Consider the following 27,706-nt stretch of genomic DNA (forward strand, 5'->3'; position numbering starts at 1 on the left):
AATATATTAGGATCAGGGTTACTTATCCAATCATAGTATAAGGGGTACTTACACAAATGATTCTTTCATATTTTCTTTTTCAACACTCTGTAACATTGATATGTGAAAAATCTAGCTCTAAATAAACTTAAAAGAACTTTAATAAGCATAAAACCAAAATTCTAAACAATAAGGAAACATTATATCATAGTTTGAGAAGCTTTTCTTTCTTAGTGCAATACTCTTTCTTCTAACTATAATCAGTTCTGAGTCATTCTAATTTTTTCAGCTGTGTTCCTATAAAGTATTATCAGTTCATACTCTGTCTGACGTGAAAGACCAAAATGCTCCAATTTTGATGAAGAAATCTAATCTTTATTTCTATGATGTTAGCACAATATACTCACACAATAGCTCTGATCTGTACTTAACAAAATACATTATAGCACTTTACAAACTTTATCAGTTTGGAAAACATTGCATAACATTTTATTAAACACAATACTTTATATATATCATATATATCTTCATAATTTTATTTACTTTAAAAAGATAATTAACTCTCTTTATTCAATACTTGGTTTTATCAATAAAGCACAGCCTAACAAAGGAAGAAGTGCTCTCATTAGCAAATAAGATAAATAGAACACTAAGAAGAGATACCACCTGTTAGTCTCATTTGTTTTAAATTAAGGTACCAGTGGAATGTAAACAAATAATTCTTTGTAATCTTTTGTTTACAAAAGATGTGTTATCAAATACACATGCAGAGGTCTGAGTTCTAGCGACTATCATTATATATTTCCTTAACAATGTGGTACAATTTAAGTCATTAAAAACTGTAGCCTTTGGCACTTTGAGTAGAAAAAGAATATATCAATATTCATGTAAAGAAAAAAAACTTCAATGACTAGAGAAGTACTTTAAAATCTTTTGTTAAGAAATAGGAAAGATTAGGAAATATCATACTGCACCTGAAATGCTGCAGCTTTTTTTTTTCTTCAGAGCACGAAAACCAATCCACCTTTCTCTCTATAAATTGGCAAAAGCCAGTAGGAGTGTCATAATGGTGGTGGTGGTGAGAAGTGGGGAAGGCAACATTTTACTCCCACTCCCCTCTCTGAGAAGGAAATTGCCAGAAGGGATATAGTTGAATCTGTATTTTATTGCCAGAGTTTTCAATTCTGATGGTTTCAGCTAAATCCCTAATGCCGTAGGAGGTTGGTTATTCTAGAAAGCTCTGCCCTTTTCCAGTAGAAGTTGATTAAGAATGTGGTACTACTCATCTCTAAACAACTATTTCTGTTCTCAGTGAAAATTGAACTGAGATCAGATTAACCAGCATTGTTGTTACCTTTTGTCCCCGTGGCAATCATGAGATGTACATCAGAATTCTTAAGAAATGGTGCAAAAAGGTTAAATGTGAAATTACAAGAACCAAATATTTCTTCATACTTAAAATTTTAAGTTGGAAAAACACCTCAAAATATTTCGCTTTTACTTTCTTCTTATTGGCAATATTGGTTTCCACTGATTTAAGTTGAAGGCTTCATTCAGGATAGGTAGTAAAAACTGTTATTTGTATGTTGAGCACAAAAACTGTGCCTATCTATTTTGAAGAAATACATTCTTAATGTACACTGTGAGATATTTTTACTTATCAATTTTCATTTTTTTTCCAGATTCATCCTGTTAGTATACAAATAACAAAGTATTTTAGAGAAGATGGTAAAACCCAACCACTGTGACTCTAACTGGTTATCAGGATATCAAAAAATGTTAATAATCTGGAACAAAATGAAAATTTTGGATTACTTAAATTAGAAATTTAAGCCAGCTGGCTGGAAACATCTAAGGTTAACATATGATCAACACTGCTGGCAGTGTAACCCACAATGTTAAGTTTTGGTTCATATTTCTTGTTTATAAATTCACAGCATTATATTTTGCTGAAGGAATATCAACTGTTATTTCTTCATTAAAAATAGAACATATCTATAACATAAAAATTTAAATCAATAAATAAAGGAGAAACCATAAAATGTAAAATATGATCAACATCAATTTCAAAAACTCTAAAATAATGTTTTTAATTATGCAAATTTACTCACTAAAAACAGATTTTTCATTAGCAGTAACTTGAAATAAAAAGTAAGCAGCAAAAAGCTATGCAGAAAAGTACTGGCTATTCCCTTTCACTGAAAATATCCTTATAAATGTTTGTTGTTGAAGAAAGCAAAATTTTGAAGAAATGCACAAAATCCTTTCATTTTTTGACTGTGACAGAGCCACTACAGAGAAGCTGCAGGGTGTCCTATTCTAACACAAAGAAGCCAACATCTTCTTAATAACAGTAGCATTTCTTTGACAAGGAATTGCACACCACTATTTCACAGCTAAATAGAAATTGAGAGTTTACACCATATATGTACTATAATAATCAGCACCACCCATATTGAGCTTTTGGTGCAGATTCTGCAAAAAGAAAATATAATACTGCATGGCCTCTGCTGCAGGGAAAACGTGTGTTCTGGATTCCCACAGCTAATTATAAAGAAAGAACCCTAAAGTTGGCACATTCAGGAAGTACAATAGTATACACTGAAGGAAACCGCTTTCTTTTGATATTGCCCTCTGCAAACGTTTTGCGTTTGAAGGTAGGTCTTAGGAAGAGTCTTCACATTATCACATGAGTTAGGTTCTTGCATTGTGCTTTTCCCTTCCCTTGATGTGAAGTCTACAAGCTTGGGTGGAATAGTTCTCGAGAGTTAGTGAGTCGCGGGCTGATGGTGGATAATCTAGTTTGGTGAGAAGGTTCCCGATTTGCTGGAACAGAGCACTGGTAGAATCAACACGTTGTCTCTTGGGGTGACTCAAGTGATTTGAATGACTATCACTCAATCCTTATAAGCCCGTGTGGGGGAGGTTCCCTTGTAGAAGATATTCCTCGTGTTTTCGGGGCTGTTGCTTCTTTCAGGGATTAAAATGATGTTGCCCTTTCTCCGCAGGGTTGAGTCGCGGGAGGAAGAAACGGACAGAGTCTCCGAACCGATTTCGCTGCCCTCTACCGGGGTGACGCGGATGGTGGTGATTCCGTGGTGGTGATGCTCACTGTTGTCAATGTTGCTTCTCTTTCTATCGCCAGAACCAAAACTGTCTTTCAGAGACTCACAGCTTTCTGAGTCCCTGTTGAGATCGTTGAGCTCGTACGTTTGGCGAAGGCTGCCCTTTTCAGGGGCTTTCCATTTCCAGGAGCCACTGCCTTCGCCTTCGGTGGACGGGATCTGTATGATGGGCCTGTTGTTCTCCGGGTGGGCCTCAACCCTCACGATCCCACTGGGTTCGTGGTCTGTCAGCGTTTTGTAGCGGATGGAGCCGGTGCAGGAGACCGTGCTGCCTTCAGTGTTCTTGGGGCTGCTTTGGAGGACACCCTGCTGCTTGGACATGGCTATGACTTGCATGATGCGCGGCTGGCTGTTGCTTCTGTTACAAGCCACGGTCTTCTCCGCGGCTTTCAGCCACTTGGCCCGAGCAGAGCTGCTTTTGGGGGAGGTGCTTATGTTTTCCTGCGTCTCTTCAGGGATGTGTACTAACTGTGAGGACCCGGGGCGGGATTGAATGGACACTCTTGGTCCCCCAGGCATGCTATTGTTACACCCAGGGACGGTGCTAGGCTGGATCTTGAGGTACTGATTGCTGCTGGGAGCGTGGTGGTCTCCATTGACCCCCACCCTGGACGGCTCCGAGCTTGATCTCATTTCAATGGATCTGGGTGGTGACTGTCCCGGCTCGGTCTCTATAACCTGCAGAGACAGCTTCCGGCTTTCATTCTTATTCTTCCATTGGGTGAGGAGCTGCTTGGATCTAGCAGAATCCATCGAGGCATGAATGGTGGCGTTTCTTCTCACAGGGTCTTCCACGGATGGGGTGTTGGCTCTAGGCAAGGTATTGCTGAAGGTAACCATGTTCTCCTTCCCCATGGGGCTCCGCGGAGTGATGATTTCTACGTCTGCATTTGCCCTTTTGAGGTTGGTCAAGGAGCTAGCATCTCTATGGTTTCGGTTAAGGATGCCTTCAGTGTGAGCAATTCCGTCAGTGCTGCTACCGTTTTTAGCAGATAAAACTCGGCTGGGGTCTTGATTGAGGTCTGCCAGAGACCTGAGGGCTTCTCTGTGCTGAAACACACTCTCTTCACTAGGCAGAAAATTCCCCACAGCATACAGACCCTAGTGTTGGGAGAAACAATAAACATCAGGAACTAGGAGACATGGTTACTGAGAGTTTGCACTGGAGGATGTAGTGAGGCACATAAAGATGTGTTCACTGTACACCACTGACTAACACAAATAACCAAAACTAAAAGTGCAATTACTCAGGAAATAGTTGTAAGTTATATAACTAACTCTTCAGAACTATAAAGTCCATTATTTTTCATTATTAGTTGGATTTTCTCTCCTTTCTCCATCCCACCCGATGTTTTGGACAATCTTATCCTCTGTTTTGAGAAGAGAAGTCAGACAATGAGAGAAATAAGGGCATTCCTCTGTTTTTCTTTTTAAATTTTATTTTTCAATTAGATGGAAATTGCTTTACAATGTTGTGTTGGTGTCTGCCATGCAACAACGTGAATCAACCATCTTCTGTTTTTTTCAAAGCAATTCATTTTTCTGGATTTATGAACTGCTTGTTGAATGACACCTCAGATGGCTTAACTGATGTATTTTACCTTCCATTTTCAATCATACCTCATGATGGTGTGATTGAAATCACACCATTCAATCATACCTGCATGTGGAAATGCAGAACAACAAATCATTCATAAAATATGACATAGGTTTTGTATTGAGGTCAGAGACACACATCTTCACAGCTGACATGGAGCTCAGCCCTATGTGTGCAGCATTTTATAGACTGTTCTGGGAAAAGAGGGTAGAAACTGTCCCTATATTGGGTTCTAAGTTCTTTTCCAACTAAAACCTTATCTTAAATTTTGAAGGTAATATTTGATCAACTCAGTATTATTACACTAAACTTGAGCTTATTTTTATTTAATCTTGTCTTCATACTCAGGTGATCAATTTTTTTTTTTTTTTTTAGATATGGGGGTAAAAATCTGATAAAGGTTAAAGATCAGATTCAGAATTTTTTAACTTTTTAAATGTAGAAGGTCTTAACCCTACTGAATTTTCAGTTTTTGAGATGCTCAGTTTAGAGATAAGAGCCAGAAGCAGATAACTATTTGAGTGTTAATCTCAACAGAAGGGACCCACTGTCTAATTTTTAGTCAAGCCAAAGGAATTCCACTGATGTGATATTTTGTAGAGTGCCTAACAGTGAACAAGGGCATTAGCTTAGAATGGATAAACTAATAATTTCAGGGCAGAGTGTAAACAGGAGCAGAATAAAGTCAGGCTTCTCCCTCTCCAAGTATTTTAATTCCTGTCTAAAACCTTCTTCTAAATAATACCTATCTATGCTCTCACTACAAAAGTTTTCAGAGTAAACAGTCTCTACCTCATGTTACATTAATAATTGTATTTAAATTCATAAGGCTAGGACCATCTGCCACCAGACTGCACATCAGTTCAGTTCAGTTCTGTCACTCAGTCATGTCCAACTCTTTGTGACCCCATGGATGGCAGCATGCCAGGCCTCCCTGTCCATCACCAACTCCCAGAGTTTACTCAAACTCATGTCCAATGAGTCAGTGATGCCATTCAACCATGTCATCCTCTGTTGTCCCCTTCTCCTCCTGCCTTCAATCTTTCCCAGCATCAGGGTCTTTTCCAATGAGTCAGTTCCTTGCATCAGGTGACTAAAGTACTAGAGTTTCAGTCAACATCAGTCCTTCTAATGAATACTCAGGACTGATTTCCTTCAGGATGAACTGGTTGTATCTCCTTGCTGTCCAAGGGACTCTCAAGAGTCTTCTCCAACACCACACTTCAAAAGCATCAATTCTTCAGTACTCAGCTTTCTTTATAGTCAAACTCTCACATTCATACATGACTACTGGAAAAACCATAGCCTTGACTAGATGGACCTTTGCTGGCAAATAATGTCTCTGCCTTTTAATATGCAATCATGGCTGCAGTCACCATCTGCAGTGATTTTGGAGCCCCCCAAAATAAAATCTGACACTGTTTCCCCATCTATTTGCCATGAAGTGATGGGACCAGATGGCATGATCTTCGTTTTCTGAATGTTGAGTTTTAAGCCAACTTTTTTACTCTCCTCTTTCACTTTTATCAGGAGGCTTTTTAGTTCCTCTTCACTTCTGCCATAAGGGTGGTGTCATCTGCATATCTGAGGTTATTGATATTCCTCCCAGCAATCTTGATTCCAGCTTGTGTTTCTTCCAGCCCAGCATGTCACATGATGTACTCTGCATTTAGGTTAAATAAGCAGGGTGACAATATACAGCCTTGATGTACTCCTTTTCCTATTTGGAACCAGTCTGTTGTTCCATATCTAGTTCTAACTGTTGCTTCCTGACTTGCATACAGATTTCTCAAAAGGCAGGTCCAGTGGTCTGGTATTCCCATCTCTTTCAGAATTTTCCACAGTTTATTGTGTTCCATACAGTCAAAGGCTTTGGCATAGTCAATAAAGCAGAAATAGATGTTTTTCTATAAATCTCTTGCTTTTTCCATGATCCAGGGGATGTTGGATTTGATCTCTGGTTCCTCTGCCTTTTCTAAAACCAGCTTGAACATCTGGAAATTCATGGTTCATGTATTGCTGAAGCCTGGCTTGTTGAATTTTGAGCATTACTTTCCTAGTGTGTGAGATGAGTGCAACTGTGTGGTAGTTTGAGCATTCTTTGGCATTGCCTTTCTTGGGATTGGAATGAAAACTGACCTTTTCCAGTCCTGTGGCCACTGCTGAGTTTTCCAAATTTGCTGGCATATTGAGTGCAGCACTTTCACAGCATCATCTTTTAGGAACTGAAATAGCTCAACTGGAATTCCATCACCTCCACTAGCTTTGTTCATAGTGATGCTTCCTAAAGCCCACTTGACTTCACATTCCAGGACGTCTGGCTCTAGGTGAGTGATCACACTATCATGATTATCTGGGTCGTCGAGATCTTTTTTGTATAGTTCGTCTGTATATTCTTGCCTCCTCATCTTAATATGTTCTGCTTCTCTTAGGTCCATACCATTTCTATCCTTTATCGAGCCCATCTTTGCATGAAATGTTCCCTTGATATCTCTAACTTTCTTGAAGAGATCTCTAGTCTTTCCCATTCTGTTGTTTTCCTCTATTTCTTTGCACTGAGATAGGCTTTCTTATCTCTCCTTGCTGTTCTTTGGAACTCTGCATTCAGATGGGTATATCTTTCCTTTTCTCCTTTGCTTTTCACTTCTCTTCTTTTCACAGCTATAACCTCTACCTACATTGTTCAAAATTCAGTGCCCAGAACTTGGCATAATAAATACAGTTGTTTGATTCCTTGGTATGATATAAGGCAAATAGTTATTATCTTCATTTTATAGATGAAGAATCAGGCTTCTATATGGCTGCAAAATTGGCCAAATAGCAGAAGAACTGAGATTCGAGCCCAAACCCTTGGGACTCCAAGACACCATGAAAATTAGACAGGTACAAAAGCAATGCATGAACTGGAGAGTGACAGTTCTGTCTTATTCTGTAGCACTTGCTGCCGATGAACACTCCCAGGACAACCCAGGCTAGTGCACATTTCCTGGCACGCATTTTCTTCGATGGCTTTCTCCTTCAATGAAGAAAGTGTGAGTAGGAAGTATGAGATCTTAAGTGACCATCTTGACTATGCCACTAGTATATAAAAATGAAAAAAATAAATCATTGCTCACTTTCGTACATTTCCTGGTTTTGTACGCATTTTTATTAATGCTTTTCACAAGTATTCCTAAGATCACAAGATTTAGAACTGCTCCAACAGACAGTTAATTTTCATTTCTCTGTAGATCCTCTTAGTTTCTTTCATTATTGCCTTTTCCTCTGCATGCTGCTTGCATATTGGTGATTTCCTGGCTCCTTTTATTCTTAGGACCTGGCAATTTTATATATTCCCATAACTATAATGGTATTTCCACCTATAATGTCCGTGATTTCCAAATCTATCTTCCACCAGTCACTGCTTCTTTAAGCTCCAGACCCAACTATTCAACTGAGTATTGATCTTTAAATTGAGCTTGTACACATCCATCAGTCAGCTAATGAAGTCACCATTTGCTGGTCTTCCAAACTAGAAACCTGGCCATTATCTCTCATTCGTTTTGTTCCTTCACCCTCCACAAAGACTTGATCATTCATAAGTCCATCTTTTTGCATATATAGTTTCTTCAGCTCGAATGCCCTCCTTTCTTTACCCTAAGAAACTCTCATGTTTTAAAAACATGAGTATAACTCTGTGAAGCCTTCCTTAGCTTCCTTAGGCAGTTTGCTATCCTCAAAGTACTTTGTTTATACCCTACTTTGTCATTTAACATATTTTAACCATTTATACTTCTCTTAATCTTTGCACTGTAAACTCATAAATGATGTATCTATTTATCAGTGCCGTGATGCTCAGTATAGTATCTGGCACAGATCAGATTCTGAATAAATGTAAAGGTAATGAATGCGTGAATTAAACGGACAATTTCAGTTCCTTTATGCTGAAGATATTTCCCTTAAAGGAAGATCAGGTTTGGAAATGAAGGTTGCTAAAGAATTCAATGGGACTTCTCAGGTGGCACAGTGGTAAAGAATCCACCTGCCAATGCAGGTGGCAAGAGACATGGGTTCAATTCCTGGGTTGGGAAGATACCCTGGAGAAGGAAATGGCAACTCAAGCCAGTATTCTTGCCTAGGAAATCCCATGGACAGAGGAGCCTAGCAGGCTATAGTTCACAGGGTCGCAAAGAGTCAGACGTGACTGAGCATAAACATACACAAAGAATTAAATATTAGCTGGATTATAGTTATATCCAGGTGCCACATTTGTGTTATTGGGCAAAGTATATAATTTTTCCATTACACTTCTACTCTCTTTAACTTACTTTCCTCATCTATAAAATTATACTAGTAATAGTAGTCCTTGACTTTTTTTTTGGTGGGAGAGTGATAAGGGAAAATGTGATAATCTTTCTAAAATCACCTTTTCTGGCCCAATGTATGAGTTTAATAAATTATTTTACTGAAAGTAGAATATATGTTTTGGCTTAGAATGGAGAAGGAGTCAGCGATTTTCTCATAGATATAAACTATATGGGAAGTAAATTATTACAGTGCAATACATTTTGTGCATATTTTCCTTTTTAAACTGTGCTTTGTTGAATAATAGTAAATTATTTACCAAGTACAGAGCAATTCCTCCTCCTATTAAAAAGCCACAGTAGACATCAACTGGGTGATTCTTATACTGAGTTATCCGTGTTAGCCCACAGATGATTCCACAGATGATAAAGGTGAAGACCAAGAGAGGTTTCAGAAGCTTAGAGGAATCCGTTAGTGTGGAATTGAAGTACATCTTTAAAAAATGAAAGAACTGGGGTAAGTATGTTTAAAAGGTCATTTTTTCCATTCAATTACAATCAAACAAAAAGGTAAACTCAAATCTATGATACACTTGATGTCAATTTTACTATTCCTTTCCCCCTGCTATGGCTAACTTCTGTACCTGAAAAAAAAGGAATGCCTGACAAAATTCATCAAATAAATAACAGGCCACTTATGTGATTACAGAAAAGTTTGGAAAAAAATTAAAGCAGTAGAATTAGCCAGATAACTGGTTAGTCTCCATGTTACTTGTCATTTAATTTCAATCCATTTTTTTTCACATAAAATCTAATAAACTATTATATTAATAAGATATAGTGACAATTCATTGCAGAGCATTTATCAACTTGCACTCACTTAGCATTTGCTGTTACATAATGATTGAAATGAAAGTGTGTGCTGTGTATGTATATACTTAACACTATTCTTTCAGTTTTACAGTTTTTAACATTCATGTAGTTCACAGTACTCTCTCATGAAGTATAATATCACATTAAAGAGATACGAGGCTAAATGAATACTATGACTGTGTCAAAAATTATCTTACTATTATGTTGTTTACAGTAGCATCTAAATTCTATTTTTTATGCCATTATACTCTTATTACCCAGCTGTAATATAATCTAATTAGTGTTTGGAGACAACACTCATTTCTCTGATTTTCTCTAGGACACAGTTTGATGAAAAAGACCCAGTTACTTACCGAAACGTACACAGCTGCAAAGGCAGCAAGGGTCGCATGTTGAGAAGGGAATGATTTTCTGCCAAAGGAAGAAGTCAAATTATGCCTTCTATTTCTGATACACTGCTAACAATTATCTCAAGAACACTGAGTGGTTAAAATGTTCAACTAAAAAGCTGCAAGGTAATAAGCAATAACTTTAATTTCTGTTTGGTTTTCTGGAGAAAGATCTGAGTGATAAAATAAACACTGTTAATCATCACTAGTATTAAAGAAGAATAGTGATATACTTTCCAATATAAAGTGTTAGCTTTCTAAGGGATCACTTCTTTATACCATTGGAACGCTGGTTGAAAGTAGAAATGGGGTGGAAAGCATTATAACTGTTTATTGGTGTTATAATTACGTCAGGTTAAAGTAAAAGCCTATAAAACCTGATTTTAATGCTTTTAAACTTTCTTCATGCTCCTAAATATATGGTTTCATTTACATAAATATTTAAAAGAATAATTACATTCTCGCAGTAGTGGGTCTAGAAGTGTTTTTTACACTTTAGAAAGCATGGGAAAAGAGTCTAATTTTAGCAAAATGTTTCTCTATCCCACTTTAAAATGACTATCATCTCAAGAATCACAAAGTATATTGTTTTGTTAAATAAGAAGCAAGGTGGGAGAGGTAGAACAGAGGACTGTGAAACATAGAAGGAGAACAGAGATCTTTTAATGATTAAAAATTGGGAAAAAATTCAGTTTTATTAATGACCTCCTAATTATTCGGTACCCGATAAAAAGGACTACTATTCAACACAGACAAGATAATGTAGAAAAACTGAGAAAGAATATAGAATATAGGTCTTAAATGTAAGTTCAAAATTAATTGAATTGAATGGACCATATGTATATAATTATGTAATATCAGGTTCTGATTCTTCAAGTGTATTTAAATTATTTTTGACTCTTAAACCAATCTTTGGGAACTGACTGAATGAAAAATAAAATTCTTATATCAGTCTTTTGCTGCCTTCACCCTTCTGTAATTTATTTATTTTGAACTTCTCTTGCCATCTAAGTTTCTTTCTTTCTTTTTTTTTATTGATTGAAAACAGTTTAATGCTTTGGTAGTTTCTTGAGCTTTTCGGTTTTTATTTTCTGAAATGCAAGGTCAGGAGCTGTATGTACAGACTTTCTGGGTTTATTCAGAGGAGACACATGCAATCCTAGATGCTATTTCTTTTAAAACTCTACCAAAAGGAAAATGCATATGATTCCTTTTTTAATAAAATATGTAATGGAGCTGGAAATATCATTAAGTCTTCTACTTAAGTCACTACATGACACATACTGATGATAAGCCGTGACTAACTATAAACATCTAAAATAAACCAATTTTTGATAACCTAAACCCATAATTCCATCCCTGGGTTGGGAAGAGCCCCTGGAGAAGGAAATGGGAACCACTCCAGTACTCTTGCCTAGAAAATTCCATGGATGGAGGAGCCTGGTGGGCTACAGTCCATGGGGTCTCAAAGAGCCGGACACAACTGAGTGACTTCACTTTCTTTCTTTCTAAACCCATAATTAGTATAGAGGAGATCATAGAACATGACTGGAGTTTGGTGATATGAAGATGAGCGGAATGAATATGGGGCTGAAATTTGGAGAGAGAGGAGGAGTTGGAATGAGCCACCAATGGGTTTCTATGGTATCATCCCTAAAGAGATCACTGAATTGAAAAGAAAAATAAAATCCAAGTCATTGTGATTGAAAAGGGTATGCCTATGATGATACCCCAAGCTATTAATGAACAATAAAAACACCAACATGGAAGTTTTTATAATCTCCATTTCTAACCTGCCGCTGTTGATAACTGTAAGGTCAGATCCTGAGCAAATGTCTTCTACAATGTAGGAGTTCTCTTTGCAAGACACATTCAGAGAGGTATAGTTTGGCTTGCACACAGTCAGAAAGTACGGTGCCTGGTAGCCTGTGGAGAGCTGGATGATGTCTGTGATAAGAGCTGTAGAGCAGAGTCCAAAGACATGAACACCTGTAAGGAAAAGGAAACTGTTACCAAGTGAGCACTTGATGCCAATGTGGTGCCATCATCAATCTTGCGTATTACACACTAACACGACAACCTTGACATCTACTGTGATCATTTTCTCTGAGTTTATTTCAGGAAGATAGTAAAGAAAATTTCTAAACTTCCAAACAGATGCTGAAGGCAATGAATATCTCCAAAGTCATCATTTGAAGGATTTTTGTCTGTTTGGTTATATCAGGCCAATTCTTAATATTATCAACTGTAGGTCACTTGACAGATACCTGGAACATGTTAAGGTGACAACTGTGTGATTCGAAAAGGATTCAATATGGGGAATGAAGCAAAATTCAAAATCACTATAAACTGTTTAGCAGAATTGTGCTTCCAGGGCTCTCTCCCCAGTAGTTCCTCTCCCCAGCCACAGTAGGCAAACCCTACGGATTGGTTCCTGGTATGACTACGTACAGATGACTAGCATACCAGGAATGCTAATTAAAACAGAGAAGACAGCAAGCCAGCCCTATGGTGAAAACAATAATCATACAAGTACCAGGCTATGGGAGGCTTCCTTCGTTTTGGAATACAGAAATGACATTCTTAAACCTCTTGATAAAGTTATTTCTTTTCTCTTCTGGGACCAGTTTGAAACCATAAACTGACAAACCCTGATGCAGGCTTGTACATTCAAACTCCATTCTTGCTTCGAGTTCCTTGCCTGGTCTTATCCTTGGGAATCTAGCCTGCCTGCTCCCTCTACACCCCGGAGTCATTCTGACTTGAGATTCTGGATTCTGATTCAAGATTTGCTCATAGGAATCACTGTGACAGGCAGCCAGGTACCCCGACAGTGTTCTCCTTCCGGCCTGGCCCCTTTTGCATTTTCCTTCTCTGCTTGTTGTCACCTAACAACCGCTCTCCCAGTTCTTTCTCCACCTACTCACCTCAGATTTGTGACCCTGGACCTTTATTTCTATATTCTAATTTCTAGCAGCATGTAAGATCTTGGGGAGGGGTATGAGTAAGTGAGGAAACCTACCCATCTCTAGGTCCCCAGGGCATGGGCGTGGTTGACTCTGGGACTGGGTTCTCCAGGATAAGATGGAGCATCCTCACAGTCATGAGGTTTTCAGAGAGGTCATATGCCCCTTTGCCACAGCATTGTGTTACATTAGGAAAACTTCCTCTGAGATCAGCTAGATGTCCTAAAGTTGTACTTCTTGGTCTTAGTCCATGATCCTGGTAGGGGGATTATTCTTGCTGTACAGTCTTTGTGGAGCAAAAATGTGCCTTTCTTAGTGGGGCAGAGTCTAGGGCATGATTTAGACCAGATTTTTTTCCCAGTGGAAGAGACGATGGTACTTAAGTTTCTATTCGGTATTAAATGAAGCTACCTATTCCTTTGAACTGAGAGGTTACAGGTGAAAATAACTTTTTACTGATTTACTGGGAATGAATTAAAACATTCACAGTGGTGTGATATACTGTGGCTTGACTTTTCAATTCAGTTAAAAAGAAAGGTCTGTGACTCAAATAATATTAAGATAGTCACATGCTAATGAGGGTTTAGATGCTCATTTGACTCTGATACAGGCCTATGGATACTCTGTAGGTCCAATAAAAATCGGAGGTAGAGTCAGATGATATAACCAAGGAAAAATAGCCTTGATGCTGTGCTGCATGGTGACATTTCCATGGACAGCAACTTCTGGATGAAAACACCGTGGGACAATTGAAATGGAATCGCTGATGTGGCTAAAGTAATTTCTGAAGGGTTATCCATTTATATTGGTCTGCTGATATTTATTCTCCATTTTAAAAAATGAACCCAGACCCAAGAAACCATTTTAAAGTAAATTCATGATTCTACCAGAGCTAAGACAAAAATAAACTGAAATGCATGGCATACTGGCTCTCAAAACAAGGACTATAACTATAAATAACACATTGTGGATACAAAACTTAAATTAGGGTGTTTTAACAGGTTTTTTTTTTTTTTTTTTTTGTATAATGTAAAATTCATCATGTACCTGACATTATACATCTAAATTACAGCTTTAAAGACAATATCTGTAATTAAATATAACATTTCTATTTGAAAAACATTTTCTCTCTTTGTGGCTTCCCACACCCACCAACGAATCTGACGGCTCTTCTAAGGAACGAGTTGAAGTTGCAGCCTCCAGCGTTAATGTTGGGCTCCAGGCCAACCCCATTCCTTCTTTTGGACAGGCAACAGTAGAGGATTCCTTCCCCTACCATAATCTGTGAAGACAAGAGGGTATTCAAAATGGATTCAACGGGTGCACATGAATTATATAAGTTATCGCTTACATATGTATGCTCAGTTGCTTAGTCATGTCTGACTCCTTTGAGACCCCATGTACTGTAGCCTGCTAGGCTCCTCTGTTCATGGGATTTTCCAGGCAAGAATACTGGAGTGAGTTGCCATTTCCTCCTACAGGGGAAGTTATCTCTTAACATGCCATCAATTAAATTAAGTAAAGATGTACCTTTTGTAGGCACTTTAGAGATGGGAGGATTTCTCCTGAGTATTTGCAGAAGCACTGAGAAGTAATCAGGGCATTGTAACTGGCATTGTTGGATCTTCTGTGCTCCTACATACTGGTCAAAATTGTGATAGCATCCTGGCATTGCAATGTGGTTGCAGCACCCAGGCTTTGGCCCTATGCCCAACAATACCCAGTGTTACTTAGCTGATTAATCACATGGTGACTGATTCTGCTCTGACGCTTAGAGTCTTGTCATTTTATCCTTAAAACCATGAAAACAAGATGCCCGAGGAGAGAATAAAATAAGTACCAGAGTTAGAATCAGGAATATTTTATTAGCATATTATTCCAATAAAATTTGGGATTGGGCAGAAGGATCACCCATGTAAAGCAGACGTGAAAGTAGAAAGGTTCAGTCCAAAGCAGAGCTATCTGCTAAAATTTTCTGTGATGATGGACATATTTTCTGCTTTGTCCAATATGGCAGCCACCATTGAGCACTTGAAATAGCACTGTTGGCTATTGAGCACTTGAAATTTTTTTGCTACTGCAATTTAAAATGTAAATTAATCAGATTTAAAATGAAATAGCCGCATGTGGCTAGTAACTATCTTATTGGAGAATGTAGATTATAAGAGAATCTATCTAGGTAAGCAGTAACATTTGGATGAAAATGCTTCAGGACAACTGAAACAGAATTTGATGTGGTTAATTTCTGAAGAGTTATCCATTCATACTGAGTAATGCTGAGTGATGGTGGTTCGGCGGTAAAGAATCCTCCTGCAATGCAGGAGACTGCCTACAATGTAGGAGACATGGGTTCAATCCCTGGGTAGGGAAGGTAGAGAAGGAAATGGCAACCCACTCCAGTTGCCTGGGAAATCCCATGGACAAAGAAGTCTGGTGGGCTATAATCCATGGGGTCCAAGAATCAGACACAACTTAGCAACTATACCACCACCACTACCAGTGAGTAATACGTCTTAAGAATGAAATATTTAGCAAATGTGTTTTCAGTAAACAGAGGACCGTACTTATAATAAGGAACAGCACACTTCCTGTTGGATTCTAAGGCACAGGACATCAGTGAAAAACTCAATACATTTAGGCATCATTTCCTTCAAGAACTTTCCCTTGAAATCTCTTACTATATCCTAAATTGAATTATGCCCTCTTCTATGTGGCTCCCTTGGTATCTTGTCCTTCTCTCTAGCATAGCTTGATTATTTCTCACTTGACTGTGACCCTCTGTGGGGAAACCATCTTTTTTGTTTTACCTTTTATTCAGTCTAGCACAGTGCCCTGCATTGTGGGTTTGCTTTTGTTACCTTCACTGTAGGATTCTGATTGGCTCATTACCTTGGGCATTTGGGCTGGTAGTTATTAAGAAAAGTAAGACTTGAAATAATGTGGTTTTTTTTAAATGCAGAAAATCAAATATTTGGGGTTACTGTGCCTCAGAGATTATTATGAAATTAGAATCAGTATGGCTAAAAATGTGGAACTGAAAAACTGGGAACAGGCAGTCCATTAGATATAAGTGATCATGTCACTTTAAAGATTATCACAGTGACTGGGAACTGAAATATACTTTCCAAGGGAAAGTTCCCAGTTCTCAACACCTATTTAACATTTATTTTATAAAGTTCTTAAATTTATGATTTTTAAAACTCATGACTAAGTCTATGACCTTATGCTTCAAATGTTCTGTCTGATATATTTAGTTCCATATGGTGTGTGTACAATTATAAAGAACCTTTACTTGTATAAAAACAATTTTCTTAATAAAATTCTACCAATAACCTTACAAGTGTGAAAATCTTGTGGCATACACTGATAAACTCCTGTATGGATAATTATATAAATAATCAGAAGGAATTTTTTTTCAGATCATTGAATACTAAGTTAATTATACCTTTTGAAAAATACCATAATACATCATCACCTCAAGTTAGACATAGAAAGACGAAAGATTCTATAATATTCTGCACAGACAGATGTGACATGCTGCACCATGCAAGTAGAATAATGTCATGGTTATCCCAAATTCATCATTTCAAGAAAATTAACCACTCATTTCTGAAATGTGTCCTGAAATGCATTGAGAGACTCATTTCATTTCCATTTCTTTAATAATAATTCTGTGAATAATTTTGTTTCTTTTTAATTATACATGTAAATAGTGATTCACATATTATCCTTGAATGCTAAAGCATGTAAGAATTTATTTGTTTAGTGTCATTAGGGAAATGCTTCTTGTCATATAACACAGCAGTCATTATCTCAAGTGACCTTGAAATTTCAAGAGTTTTCATTTTTTGCTTAATAAGCTCAAAACTCATATGTTAGGAGAGTGCTTTCACACCCTGGTTTGATTATGGATGGAGGTTTCTTGTCAGTATTTTGACATCATCCAACTCTCCCACTCTCAAAGGAGCACATTAATTTTCTCTTCACACTACTATTCATTTAACCTTGACCTACATGTCACTGTATGCATTTTCAAAATGATTTAATTTGCTTTAAAGATAGAATTCTCCTCAGGGAAAGGATAGATGTTTCCTGATGTATTTTCAAATATGCCTGCTTGTCTCCCCATTCTGAATGACATGCTGTTGTGATGCAATATGGTTTAAAGGATTAGGTGTTGACAACAAAATTATTTGTTGCTGTTGTCATTTGGAAATAGAAAACAGTATATGACAAGTATCTTCCCACAATATTCTGTTTATGCCGTACACAATCCTGAAAAGAAACAATACCATTTTGTGCATGTCAGTATCATGGACAGGTTTTTGAAAGAGATTCTAAAGTGACTGTTTCAGAGGAGATGCAGAGAGGAAATACATTGCTTATTATTATATGGACACTGCCCTTGGAAAAGCCACTTAAAGGAGAGTATATACTCTCCTAAAGCTAAGGTTACCTCCCAGAAACAATAATAAATTTCAATACAATTCTTCTATAAAACTGGCTGTGCTTACCCTTTAATCCCTTTACTTCCAGGGAAGAGAACATACACATGTTTTCTATTCAGACAGATTTTGGAAAGGTTTATGATAAGCCTCAATATTCTGTGCTATTTTCCCTGAGAATCTCCAAAGGACTAAACAAAATGCTTGTTTCATTATCACTTAAAAGTAAGTTAAAACTTAATGCTAAAGATGAAAATTTAAAGACAGTTTCAAAAAATAAGAATATATATTTCACAGACACAAAAGAAGTTTTACAATTTCTTGTGTAACAATACAAAGTATTTTTTGTATTTGGTAATTTTTAAAATATCTTTCACAGCATCAAAAAAAAATGTCTGAGGGGCTTCCTTGTTGGTCCAGTGCTTATGAGTCCACCTTGCAATTCAGGGGACTCTGGTTTGATCCCTGGTCTGGGAAGATCCCATATGCCATGAAGCAACTGAGCCCATGTACCACAACTACTGAAGCTCGTGTACTCCAGAGCCTGTGCTCTGCAATAAGAGAAGCCACCACAAGGAGAAGCCCGCATACCACAATGAAGAGTAGCCCCCGCTTGCTTGCTCCAACTAAAGAAAGCCAGAACATAGCAACAAAGACCAAGCACAGCCAAAAATAACTAAATAAGTAAAAAAAAATTTTTTAAACCTGAGAAGCAAACATCAAATGATTTATATGTAAATGCCTGTATAAAAAAATCAGTTGATCTTCCTTTTGTAAAGAATTAGAAACTTCCTTTTAAAGAATACTACCCATGTGTGGTCTTTTGTTTTGCTTTGCCTTCTCTTCACATGAATGGGTGAGAATAAGAAGCATCTCTCCTTACGCAAATGGACTATGAAAGTGATTTTCAAAGGAAGCATTCATCCTGCCTCTCTGCCTCCCCCACCATTCCATTTTGGAACAGATTAATACTGCCAAAAAGAAAAAAAGAAAATGGCAACCTTGAAAGTCGGGAATTAGAGTCTGTTATTTTCACTTTCAGGAAGAGTAGGGAAAGAAGTTGGAGCAGTAACATATGTAGAAAGTTTAGAGACAGGATCATGGTTCTGGCATAGCAGTCCCCAACCTTTTTGGCACCACAGACTGGTTTTGTGGAAGACAATTTTTCCACAGATGGGGGTGGGGGGATGGTTCCAAGATGATTCAAGCACATTTATTGTGCACTTTATTTCTATTATTGTTACATTGTGGTATATAATGAAATAACTATATACCTCAACATACTGTAGAATCAGTGGGGGCCCTGAGCTTGTTTTCCTGCAACTAGGTTTGGGGGTGATGAGAGACAGTGGCAGCCACTCCCACCCAGCTTGCCTCACCACCTCAGCTCCACCTCAGATCATCAGGCATTAGATTCTTATAAGAAGTGAGCAACCTAGATCCCTCACATGCACAGTTCACAGTAGGGTTCATACTTCTATGAGAACCTAATGTTGCCAATGATCTGACAGGAGGTGAAGCTCGGGGGTAATGAGAGTGATGGGGAGTAGCTGTAAATGCAGATGAAGCTTCGCTTGGTTCCTAATGGGCCATGGACTGGTACTGGTCCATGGCCCTGGGGTTGGTGACCCCTATTCTAGGGCTATAGTGACACACAGACACTATAGAACCAATGTTTTGGGAAAAGCCTTTAAAACAAGGGAAAATGAAATTAGAAGTTTAGAGAAGATGTATGTTTAGTGAGTAAGGTGTAAAAGACAGTTATTTGATGTCCATAAAGTCAAGATTTGACTTTTTACCATCAAGTTGTTCACTCAAAATCCATGAAGGAAGTGTGGAAGAAAAGAATCACTGACATCTTGGAATATCCTGAATGATAAGGGGAAGATCAGGGACCCAGCAGTGTAAATATTTCCCTAGTTTGCCTCTCCTCCCATAAAGAGGCATGCAACAGCTTATGGAGGCCCAGGGGCAACCTGGGAATTCAGGCAGTTTTTGCTGAAGGAGTTGGCACTGGGTTCCCCAGGTCAACTTGGTAGAGGTAGTCATAGCAAACTTGTTCTTTCACTTCTCAAGGCTCAAGAAAGAAAGTGTTGACTCAGAATCCCCCAGAAAGCATCCTTAATTGCATATTGAGAATTACTGGAAATGAGGGAGTCAGAAAAGCGGGAACACAATGATGAGGCCAAAGTCATTGGCCCCAGGACCTGTAACTGTCAGTAAAGGGATCAGTGTGAAATAAATGATGCTGGCAGGAAAAGCCACAATCAGATGTGTTCTAGCCACTTAGTCTAAGACTCAGGGAAGAAAGACTTCTGGGTATATAAAAAAGAAATTATGTAATTGATGAAATATCATCATAGTCTCTTCAGTAGAGTCACAAGCATTTGTATTTTACAATTGTACTTCAAATATATTAATTACAATAAATTTCTGCATTATATTCCAATTAGGAGAAATGCTTTCTGGTCTACTAGATTTAAAACATGTATACTTTTTGCTTTTGTCAAATAACTGGATGATAATGGATTTTTTGGTAAGTCATTAGAGAAATGACCAGAAAATACTGTTACTCTGTACAATAGTGAAAGTGAAGTCAGTCATGTCTGACTTTGTGACTCCATAGACTGTAGCCTACCAGGCTCCTTGTCCATGGGACTTTCCCGGTAAGAGTACTGGAGTGGGTTGCCATTCCCGACTCCAGGGGATCTTCCCAACCCAGGGATCAAACCTGGGTCTCCTGCATTGTAGACAGATTTTTCACCATCTGAGCCACCAGGGACACCTCATTTATTACATAAATGTGGTCATTCTTAGTCTTCTGGGGCTGACAAACACAATTTGAAGGCAATTCTTACCGTGATTGCAGGTCCAGCAAAAGCCAAGCTAAGCAACATGAGGAAAGGAATTGCCTCCTGGGTGGGTTCAATGTATGGCATGCTAAGACTCCGGTCATAGCAGCTGAATCCAGAGTGCACGGGTTTGAAGACATCCGTGAGTTCAAGGAAATACAGGCTAACCACCGATGATGCCAATATAGGCAACTGAGAATGAAGGACAGAGAAGATCAATTTATTTTTCTACACAGGTCATACATAGAGTCAGTACATCTTGAAATTAGAAACACAAGTGTTTTCCATTTTCTCTTACCACTCCTCTCTGATCTCAGAATTAAAATCATTCATACTTACTATTGCTTCTGCCTTCAAAATAAACTCCAATTTCACCAGCCTTCTCTGAACCCATGGCATGCCTCACCTTTGCTTTTGGATTACTTCTAAATGCTGCTCCACTTTCACACTTAGCCTCCCCATCCCACCTATCCAATTTCTACCCAGCATCCTAAATATTCTGAAAATATTTTATTTTAGGTCATATTGATCCTGATTTTAGCTACTCCAATGGGTCCCATTTTGCTTGAATAAAATTCAAATTTCACACCATTGAATGCATGATCTGGCTCTTGCTTCAGTTTCTTACATCTTTTTATACCATATTTATACTATTCCCCAGCCCCTCACTGTAGAATCTGCCTACAGTGCAGGAGACCTGGGTTTGATTCCTGGGTCAGAAAGATCCCCTGGAGAAAGAAATGGCAACCCACTCCAGTAATCTTGCCTTGAGAATCCCATGGACAGAGGAGCCTGGCTGGCTACAGTCCACGGGGTTGCAAGAGTTGGACACGACTTAGTGACTAAACTACCACTACCAGTCCCCTTGGACTTTACAGGTGGATCTGTGGTAAGATCTGTGCCTGTCAAGCAGGAGAGGTGGGTTCCATCCCTGGGTCAGGAAGATCCCCTGGAGAAGCAAATGGCAACTCATTCCAGCATTTTTGCCTGGAGAACCCCATGGACAGAGGAGACTGAAGGGCTACAGACCATGGGGTAGCAAAGAGTCAGACACAACTTAGTGTCCGACTAAACAGCAGCAGTAGCAACCAGCCCCCTAACCACTATAAGCCAGTGGGTCTTCCCTTTTAATTGGGAAATAATTGACATATATCAACATATAACATTATATTTTCAGGTGTGCAACATAGGATTTATTATTTCTATACATATTACAAAATGATCACCACAATCAATTTAGTCAACATCCATCACTACACATACTTAACAATTTCCTTTTTATGATTAATACTTTTAAAATCAACTCTCTTAGCAATGTTTAAACATACAATACAGTATTATTACCTATAGTCTCTATATGAACATTACATCCCCAGGATTTATTTATCTTATAACTAAACATCTGTGACTTTTGACCCCCTTTACCCATCTTGCCCACTGTCATTCCCCACCTCTGGCAACCACCAATCTGTTCTCTTTTTCTATGAATTTGATTTTTTATTGCTGTTGTTTCTTTGATTCTACATATAAATGAAATCATATGATATTTATCTTTCTCTGGCTGACCTATTTCACTTGGCATAATGCCTTAAAAATCCATCCATGTTGTCTCAAATGTCAGTATTTCCTTCTTTTTGAAGGCTGAATAATATTCCATACTATATATGTACCACATTTTCTTTACTTCTTCATCCATCATTGGACACTTAGGTTGAATCCATGTCTTGATTACTGCAAACTCTGCTGCAATGAACACAGTGGGGCATATATCTTTTCCAGTTGGTGTTTTAGTTTTCTTTAGATAAATACCTGGAAGTGGAACCACAGGATCATATGACACTCTTATTTTTAATTTTTTAGAAAACTACTGTTTTCCATAGTGGATGCACGAATTTCCATACACAAACAGTGCACAATGGTTCCCTTTCCACCACATCCACGTCAATACTTGTTATTTCTTGTCTTTTTGAGGATAACCATTCTAAGGTGTGAGGTGGTACCTCACGTGGTTTTGATTTACATTTCCTTCATAATTAGTGATATTGAGCATCTTTTCCTATATCTATTGCCCATTGTATATCTTCTTTGGAAAACTGTCTATTCAGATCCTCTGCTCATTTTATAATCAAATTGCTTGGGTTTTCTTGTTTTGTGGGAGGTTTTTTTTTTTTTTTTTTTTTGCTATTAAGTTGTTGTTGTTTAGTTGCTAAATTGTCCCTGACTCTTTACAATCCCATGGACCATAGCCCAACATGCTAGCTTCTGACCATGGGATTTTCTAGGCTAGAATACTAAAGTTGGTTGCCATTTCCTTCTCCAGGGGATCTTCCCAACCCAAAGATCAAACACACGTATCCTGTATTGCAGGTGGATCCTTTACCACTGAGTCACTGGAGAAGGCCCTATTAGGTAGTATGAGTCCCTTGTATGTACTTTGGACATTGGCCCTAATTATAATAGATTTTGTTGTTCAGTCGCTAAGTCATTTCTGACCCTTTGCAACCCCATGGACTGCAGCACACCAGGCCTCCCTGTCCCTCACTATCTCCTGGACTTTGCCCAAGTTCATGTCCACTGAGTTGGTGATGCCATTATAATAGGTAAATGATTTATAAATACTTTTTTACATCTGATTGGGCTTCCCTCATAGCTCAGTCGGTTAAGAATCTGACTGCAATGTGGAGACCTGGGTTCGATCTCTGGGTTGGGAAGATCCCCTGGAGAAAGGAAAGGCTACCCACTCCAGTATTCTGGCCTGGAGAATTCCATAGACTATACAGTTCATGGGGTCGTCAAGAGTCAGACACGACTGAGCGACTTTCACTTTCACTACATCTGATTGGCTATCTTTTCATTTTTTGATGGTTTCCTTTGCTATGTAGAAGCTTTTTAGTTTGATGTAGTCCTATGGTCTTCACTCTTACCCTGTAGCAGTCAAATTCATTTCTGCCTAGGGTTTTTGCATGTGCTGTTTCTTCTTTCTCTTGTGCTCTCCCCCAGCTCTTTGTCTGAATGGCTTTTCCTTATTTAATGATGACTTCTGTATCATCATTAGTCATTGATCCTTCTTTCCCTCTGCCCTTATCATCTCATTTCTTCATGATGTTTATCATTAACTGAAATTGTCTTGTTGATTTAATACTTCACTTATTTATTTTTCTTCTCCCCTCATCTCCCACTGAAATACATGCTCCATGAAGTGAGAGTCTGCCAGTGTTATTTATTGCTGAGTCCACAAGGTATAGAATTATTCCTGGCACATGGTAGGAATGCAATATATCATTTCATAATTTAATAAAACAATAAATGCCTGTTGATAAATGACTAATTGAATAAACAAGCAAATATTAATTCATTACAACAACTAGACTAGAGTTACCAGATTTAGCAAATGAAAATACATCACTCAGTGAAATTAGAATTTCAGATAAGCAATAAATCACTTTTAGAGTGGTCCCCATGTAATATTTGGGAGATACGTTAAAAATTGTTTATCTGAAATTCTAATTTCACTGGATGTCCTCCAGTTTGTCTATTAAATCTAAACTAGGCACAATTTACTTTCTGGACTTTGTGTCATAGATTGAATTATTCATTTGTTCAACCTACAATGTGTCAGGTACTATGTGGGTCCTTACTGTGATATGGCAAGCAAGACATGGGCTTGGTGATTAAAGATCATAAGCTTACTTAGACACCTGTTCTCAGCTAGAGAAAGCTACTTCAAATATAATGTCCAATGCCAGGTCTTTCAGAATCTGAAGACACAGATTTCTACAACACTGAAAAAATTTTCTATCTTAAGGCTGACTTACTAGTGGAGGATACAATATTTATTTAACAAAGCAGATCAAGTTTTATTAAAAAAATATTATTGACCATCCATAATTTCAGTCATCTGGTTTAAAAATAAATAAATTTACAAGACAGTATTATGTCTTCTATTCCCAATATAGTTTTTGTAATGAGGTGAGAATTAAGTTTATTGGAAAAATTAAGAACGTATGAAACTAATCTGGCATTGTCTTTCTGTTTTTCACCTGGGTGTTTTTCAATAGAGAGAACAAAAGCCTGTAAAAACACTTACATTTTTCTTATTAAAATCCATGACCATTTGACCACTCTAAATATCTGGTCATTCCTCCTCACCATTTCCCTCTCCTGTAAGAAGTAGTAGCTTCCAGACTCGACCAATAAATCAACACTTTATGGTTTTTGTGCACAATTAAGATTTTTCCATTTAAATCAAGTTAAATATATTCTATCTTAAATTCAACAAATACTTTAAATAGCACTCAATATGACAGATAATTTTCTGTTTTTGAAATTTTAATTAACTTTATTAATTTTAATTCATCTAATTAAAAACTTTCAATTATAACAGAAGTGCTAACTATTTGGGAGGTACTTATGCTAAACAATTATTTATACTTTTCAGATAGATAAGCTCAGTATCTTCTAGCAAGTAGAAGTGGTTGGATTTTGAATCCACGAATTGTAGCCACAAGGTCTTATTTCTTAAGCATAGTTCTGCGCTTCATTTCCAAAAATGGGAATAGAGTTTTAGGATCAGTTTAGTTCAGTTCAGTCATTCAGTCCTGTCCAACTCTTTGCGACCCCGTGCACACCAGGCCTCTCTGTCCATCACTGACACCCAGAGTTAACTCAATTTACGAAAACTCATGTCCATTGAATCGATGATGCCATCCAACAATCTCACCCTCTGTTGTCCCCTTCTCCTCCCGCTTTCAATCTTTCCCAGCATCAGGGTCTTTTTAAATGAATCAGTTCTTTGCATCAGGTGTCCAAAGTATTGGAGTTTCAGTTTCAACATCAGTCCTTCCAATAAATATTCAGGACTGATTTCCTTTAGGATTGACTGGTTGGATCTCCTTGCAGTCCAAGGGATTCTCAAGAGTCTTCTCCAACACCACACTTCAAAAGCATCAATTCTTCAGCTCTCAGATTTCTTTATAGTCCAACTCTCACATCCATACATGACTACTGGAAAAACTATAGCCTTGACTAGATGGAACTTTGTTGACAAAGTAATGTCTCTGCTTTTGAATATGCTGTCTAGGTTGGTCATAACTTTCCTTCCAAGCAGTAAGCATCTTTTAATTTCATGGCTGCAGTCACCATCTGCAATGATTTTGGAGCCCAGAAAAATAAAGTCAGCTACTGTTTCCACTGTTTCTCCATCTATTTGCCATGAAGTGATGGGACCAATTGCCATGATCTTAGTTTTCTGAATGTTGAGCTTTAAGCCAACTTTTTCACTTTACTCTTTTACTTTCATCAAGAGGCTCTTTAGTTCTTCTTCACTTTCTGCCATAAGCATGGTGTCATCTGCACATCTGAGGTTATTGATATTTCTCCTGGCAATCTTGATTCTAGCTTGTGCTTCTTCCAGCCCAGCGTTTCTCATAATGTACTCAGCATATAAGTTAAACAAGCAAGATGACAATATACAGCCTTGACTCCTTTACCTATTTGGAACCAGTCTGTTGTTCCATGTCCCTAACTGTTGTTTCCTGACCTGCATATAGGTTTCTCAAGAGGCAGGTCAGGTGGTCTGCTATTCCCATTTCTTTCAGAATTTTCCACAGTTTATTGTGATCCACACAGTCAAAGGCTTTGACATAGTCAATAAAGCAGAAATAGATGTTTTTCTGGAACTCTCTTGCTTTTTTGATGATCCAGTGGATGTTGGCAATTTGATCACTGGTTCCTCTGCCTTTAATAAAACCAGCTTGAACATCTGGAATTTCACGGTTCATGTATTGCTGAAGCCTGGCTTGGAGAATTTTGAGCATTACTCTACTAGCATGTGAGATGAGCATTTTTTGGCATTTCCTTTCTTTTGGATTGGAAAAAACAACATATCTGCTTTTTAATATGCTGTCTCGGTTGGTCATTGCTTTTCTTCCAAGGAGGAAGCGTCTTTCAATTTCATGGCTGCAGTTGCCATCTGAAGTGATTTTGGAGTCCCCCAAAATAAAGTCTGACACTGTTTCCACTGTTTCCCCACTATTTGCCATGAAGTGATGGGACCAAATGCCATGATCTTCGTTTTCTGAATGTTGAGCTTTAAGCCAACTTTTTCACTCTCCTCTTTCACTTTCATCAAGAGGTTCTTTAGTTCTTCTTTGCTTTCTACCATAAGGGTGGTGTCATCTGCATATCTGAAGTTATTGATATTTCTCTTAGCAATCTTGATTCCAGCTTGTATTTCAGCCCAGCGTTTCTCATGATGTACTCTGCATATAAGTTAAATAAGCAGGGTGACCTTATACAGCCTTGACATAATCCTTTTCCTATTTGGAGCCAGTCAACTGTTCCATGTCTAGTTCTGTTGCTTCCTGACCTGCATACAGACTTCTCAAGAGGCAGGTCAGGTGGTCTGGTATTCTGAAATACAGTTAGCATCAATGAATGGGGGTATTGTTTAACCTGCAGTTCTGTTTAAATAAGAGTTTATATTTGCAAATCTGTAGTTAACAGTAAGTTTCACTAGCTTCCCTAGTGGCTCAGAGGGTAAAGCGTTTGCCTGCAATGCAGGTAGACCTGGGTTTGATCCCTGGGTCAGGAAGGTCCTCTGGAGAAGGGAATGGCAACTCACTCCAGTGCCTTTGCTCAGAAAATCCCATGGACGGGGGAGCCGGTAGGCTACTGTCCATGGAGTCGCAAACAGTCGGACACGACTGAGAGACTTCACCTTCACTTTCACTTAGCATAAACATAATCTTAGAAATGTGGTTTCAATAAATTAAAAAAAAAATCCCTCCATTATTTTGAATGTCAAATATTTAACCAGATTTGATGATCTACATTCTCCCCTTGATGCCAGGAGTTCATATTTTAGACCTTCTACATATATGTTTTAAACAGGAGTCATGTTTGAGACGGTTGTTGCTGTTATACATATTAATAATAATACACTTTTCAAATGTAACCTTTCCCACTTACCTTACTTGGTAATCCTTTTTGAGAGTAATTTCCTCTTTCTTAATTTCCCACTACTTTGTCTTTGGAAATTTCTACACACTGTTCTTTATTACAGTGATCTGGTATAGATTATTTATAGCCTTTCTTCTGCTTCTCCAATGAAAATATCCTTAAGATGGGGCCTAAGCTTATTCACTGTAATATTTAAACTAATGATATAATATCATAGTGTCTTTCAAATATATATGC

At 37.9% G+C, this 27,706-nt stretch overlaps 1 protein-coding gene across 1 annotated transcript in view; it reads right to left on the reverse strand.

Moving 5' to 3' along the window:
- Positions 1 to 2,876: 2,876 nt before the first annotated feature.
- PLPPR4 (phospholipid phosphatase related 4) overlaps positions 2,877 to 27,706 on the reverse strand; it is a 47,127-nt gene continuing 22,297 nt past the window's right edge. Inside the window, exons 2-7 of the mRNA XM_052637802.1 lie at positions 20,516 to 20,701; positions 14,365 to 14,494; positions 12,040 to 12,235; positions 10,211 to 10,268; positions 9,305 to 9,478; positions 2,877 to 4,205 (exon numbers count right to left, since the gene is read on the reverse strand). Of these exons, the coding sequence (XP_052493762.1) occupies positions 2,877 to 4,205; positions 9,305 to 9,478; positions 10,211 to 10,268; positions 12,040 to 12,235; positions 14,365 to 14,494; positions 20,516 to 20,701 (2,073 nt within the window). The remainder of the gene's footprint in view (positions 4,206 to 9,304; positions 9,479 to 10,210; positions 10,269 to 12,039; positions 12,236 to 14,364; positions 14,495 to 20,515; positions 20,702 to 27,706) is intronic.

The sequence above is a fragment of the Budorcas taxicolor genome, chromosome 3 (genome assembly GCF_023091745.1).
Source record: "Budorcas taxicolor isolate Tak-1 chromosome 3, Takin1.1, whole genome shotgun sequence".
NCBI classification, from domain to species: domain Eukaryota; kingdom Metazoa; phylum Chordata; class Mammalia; order Artiodactyla; family Bovidae; genus Budorcas; species Budorcas taxicolor.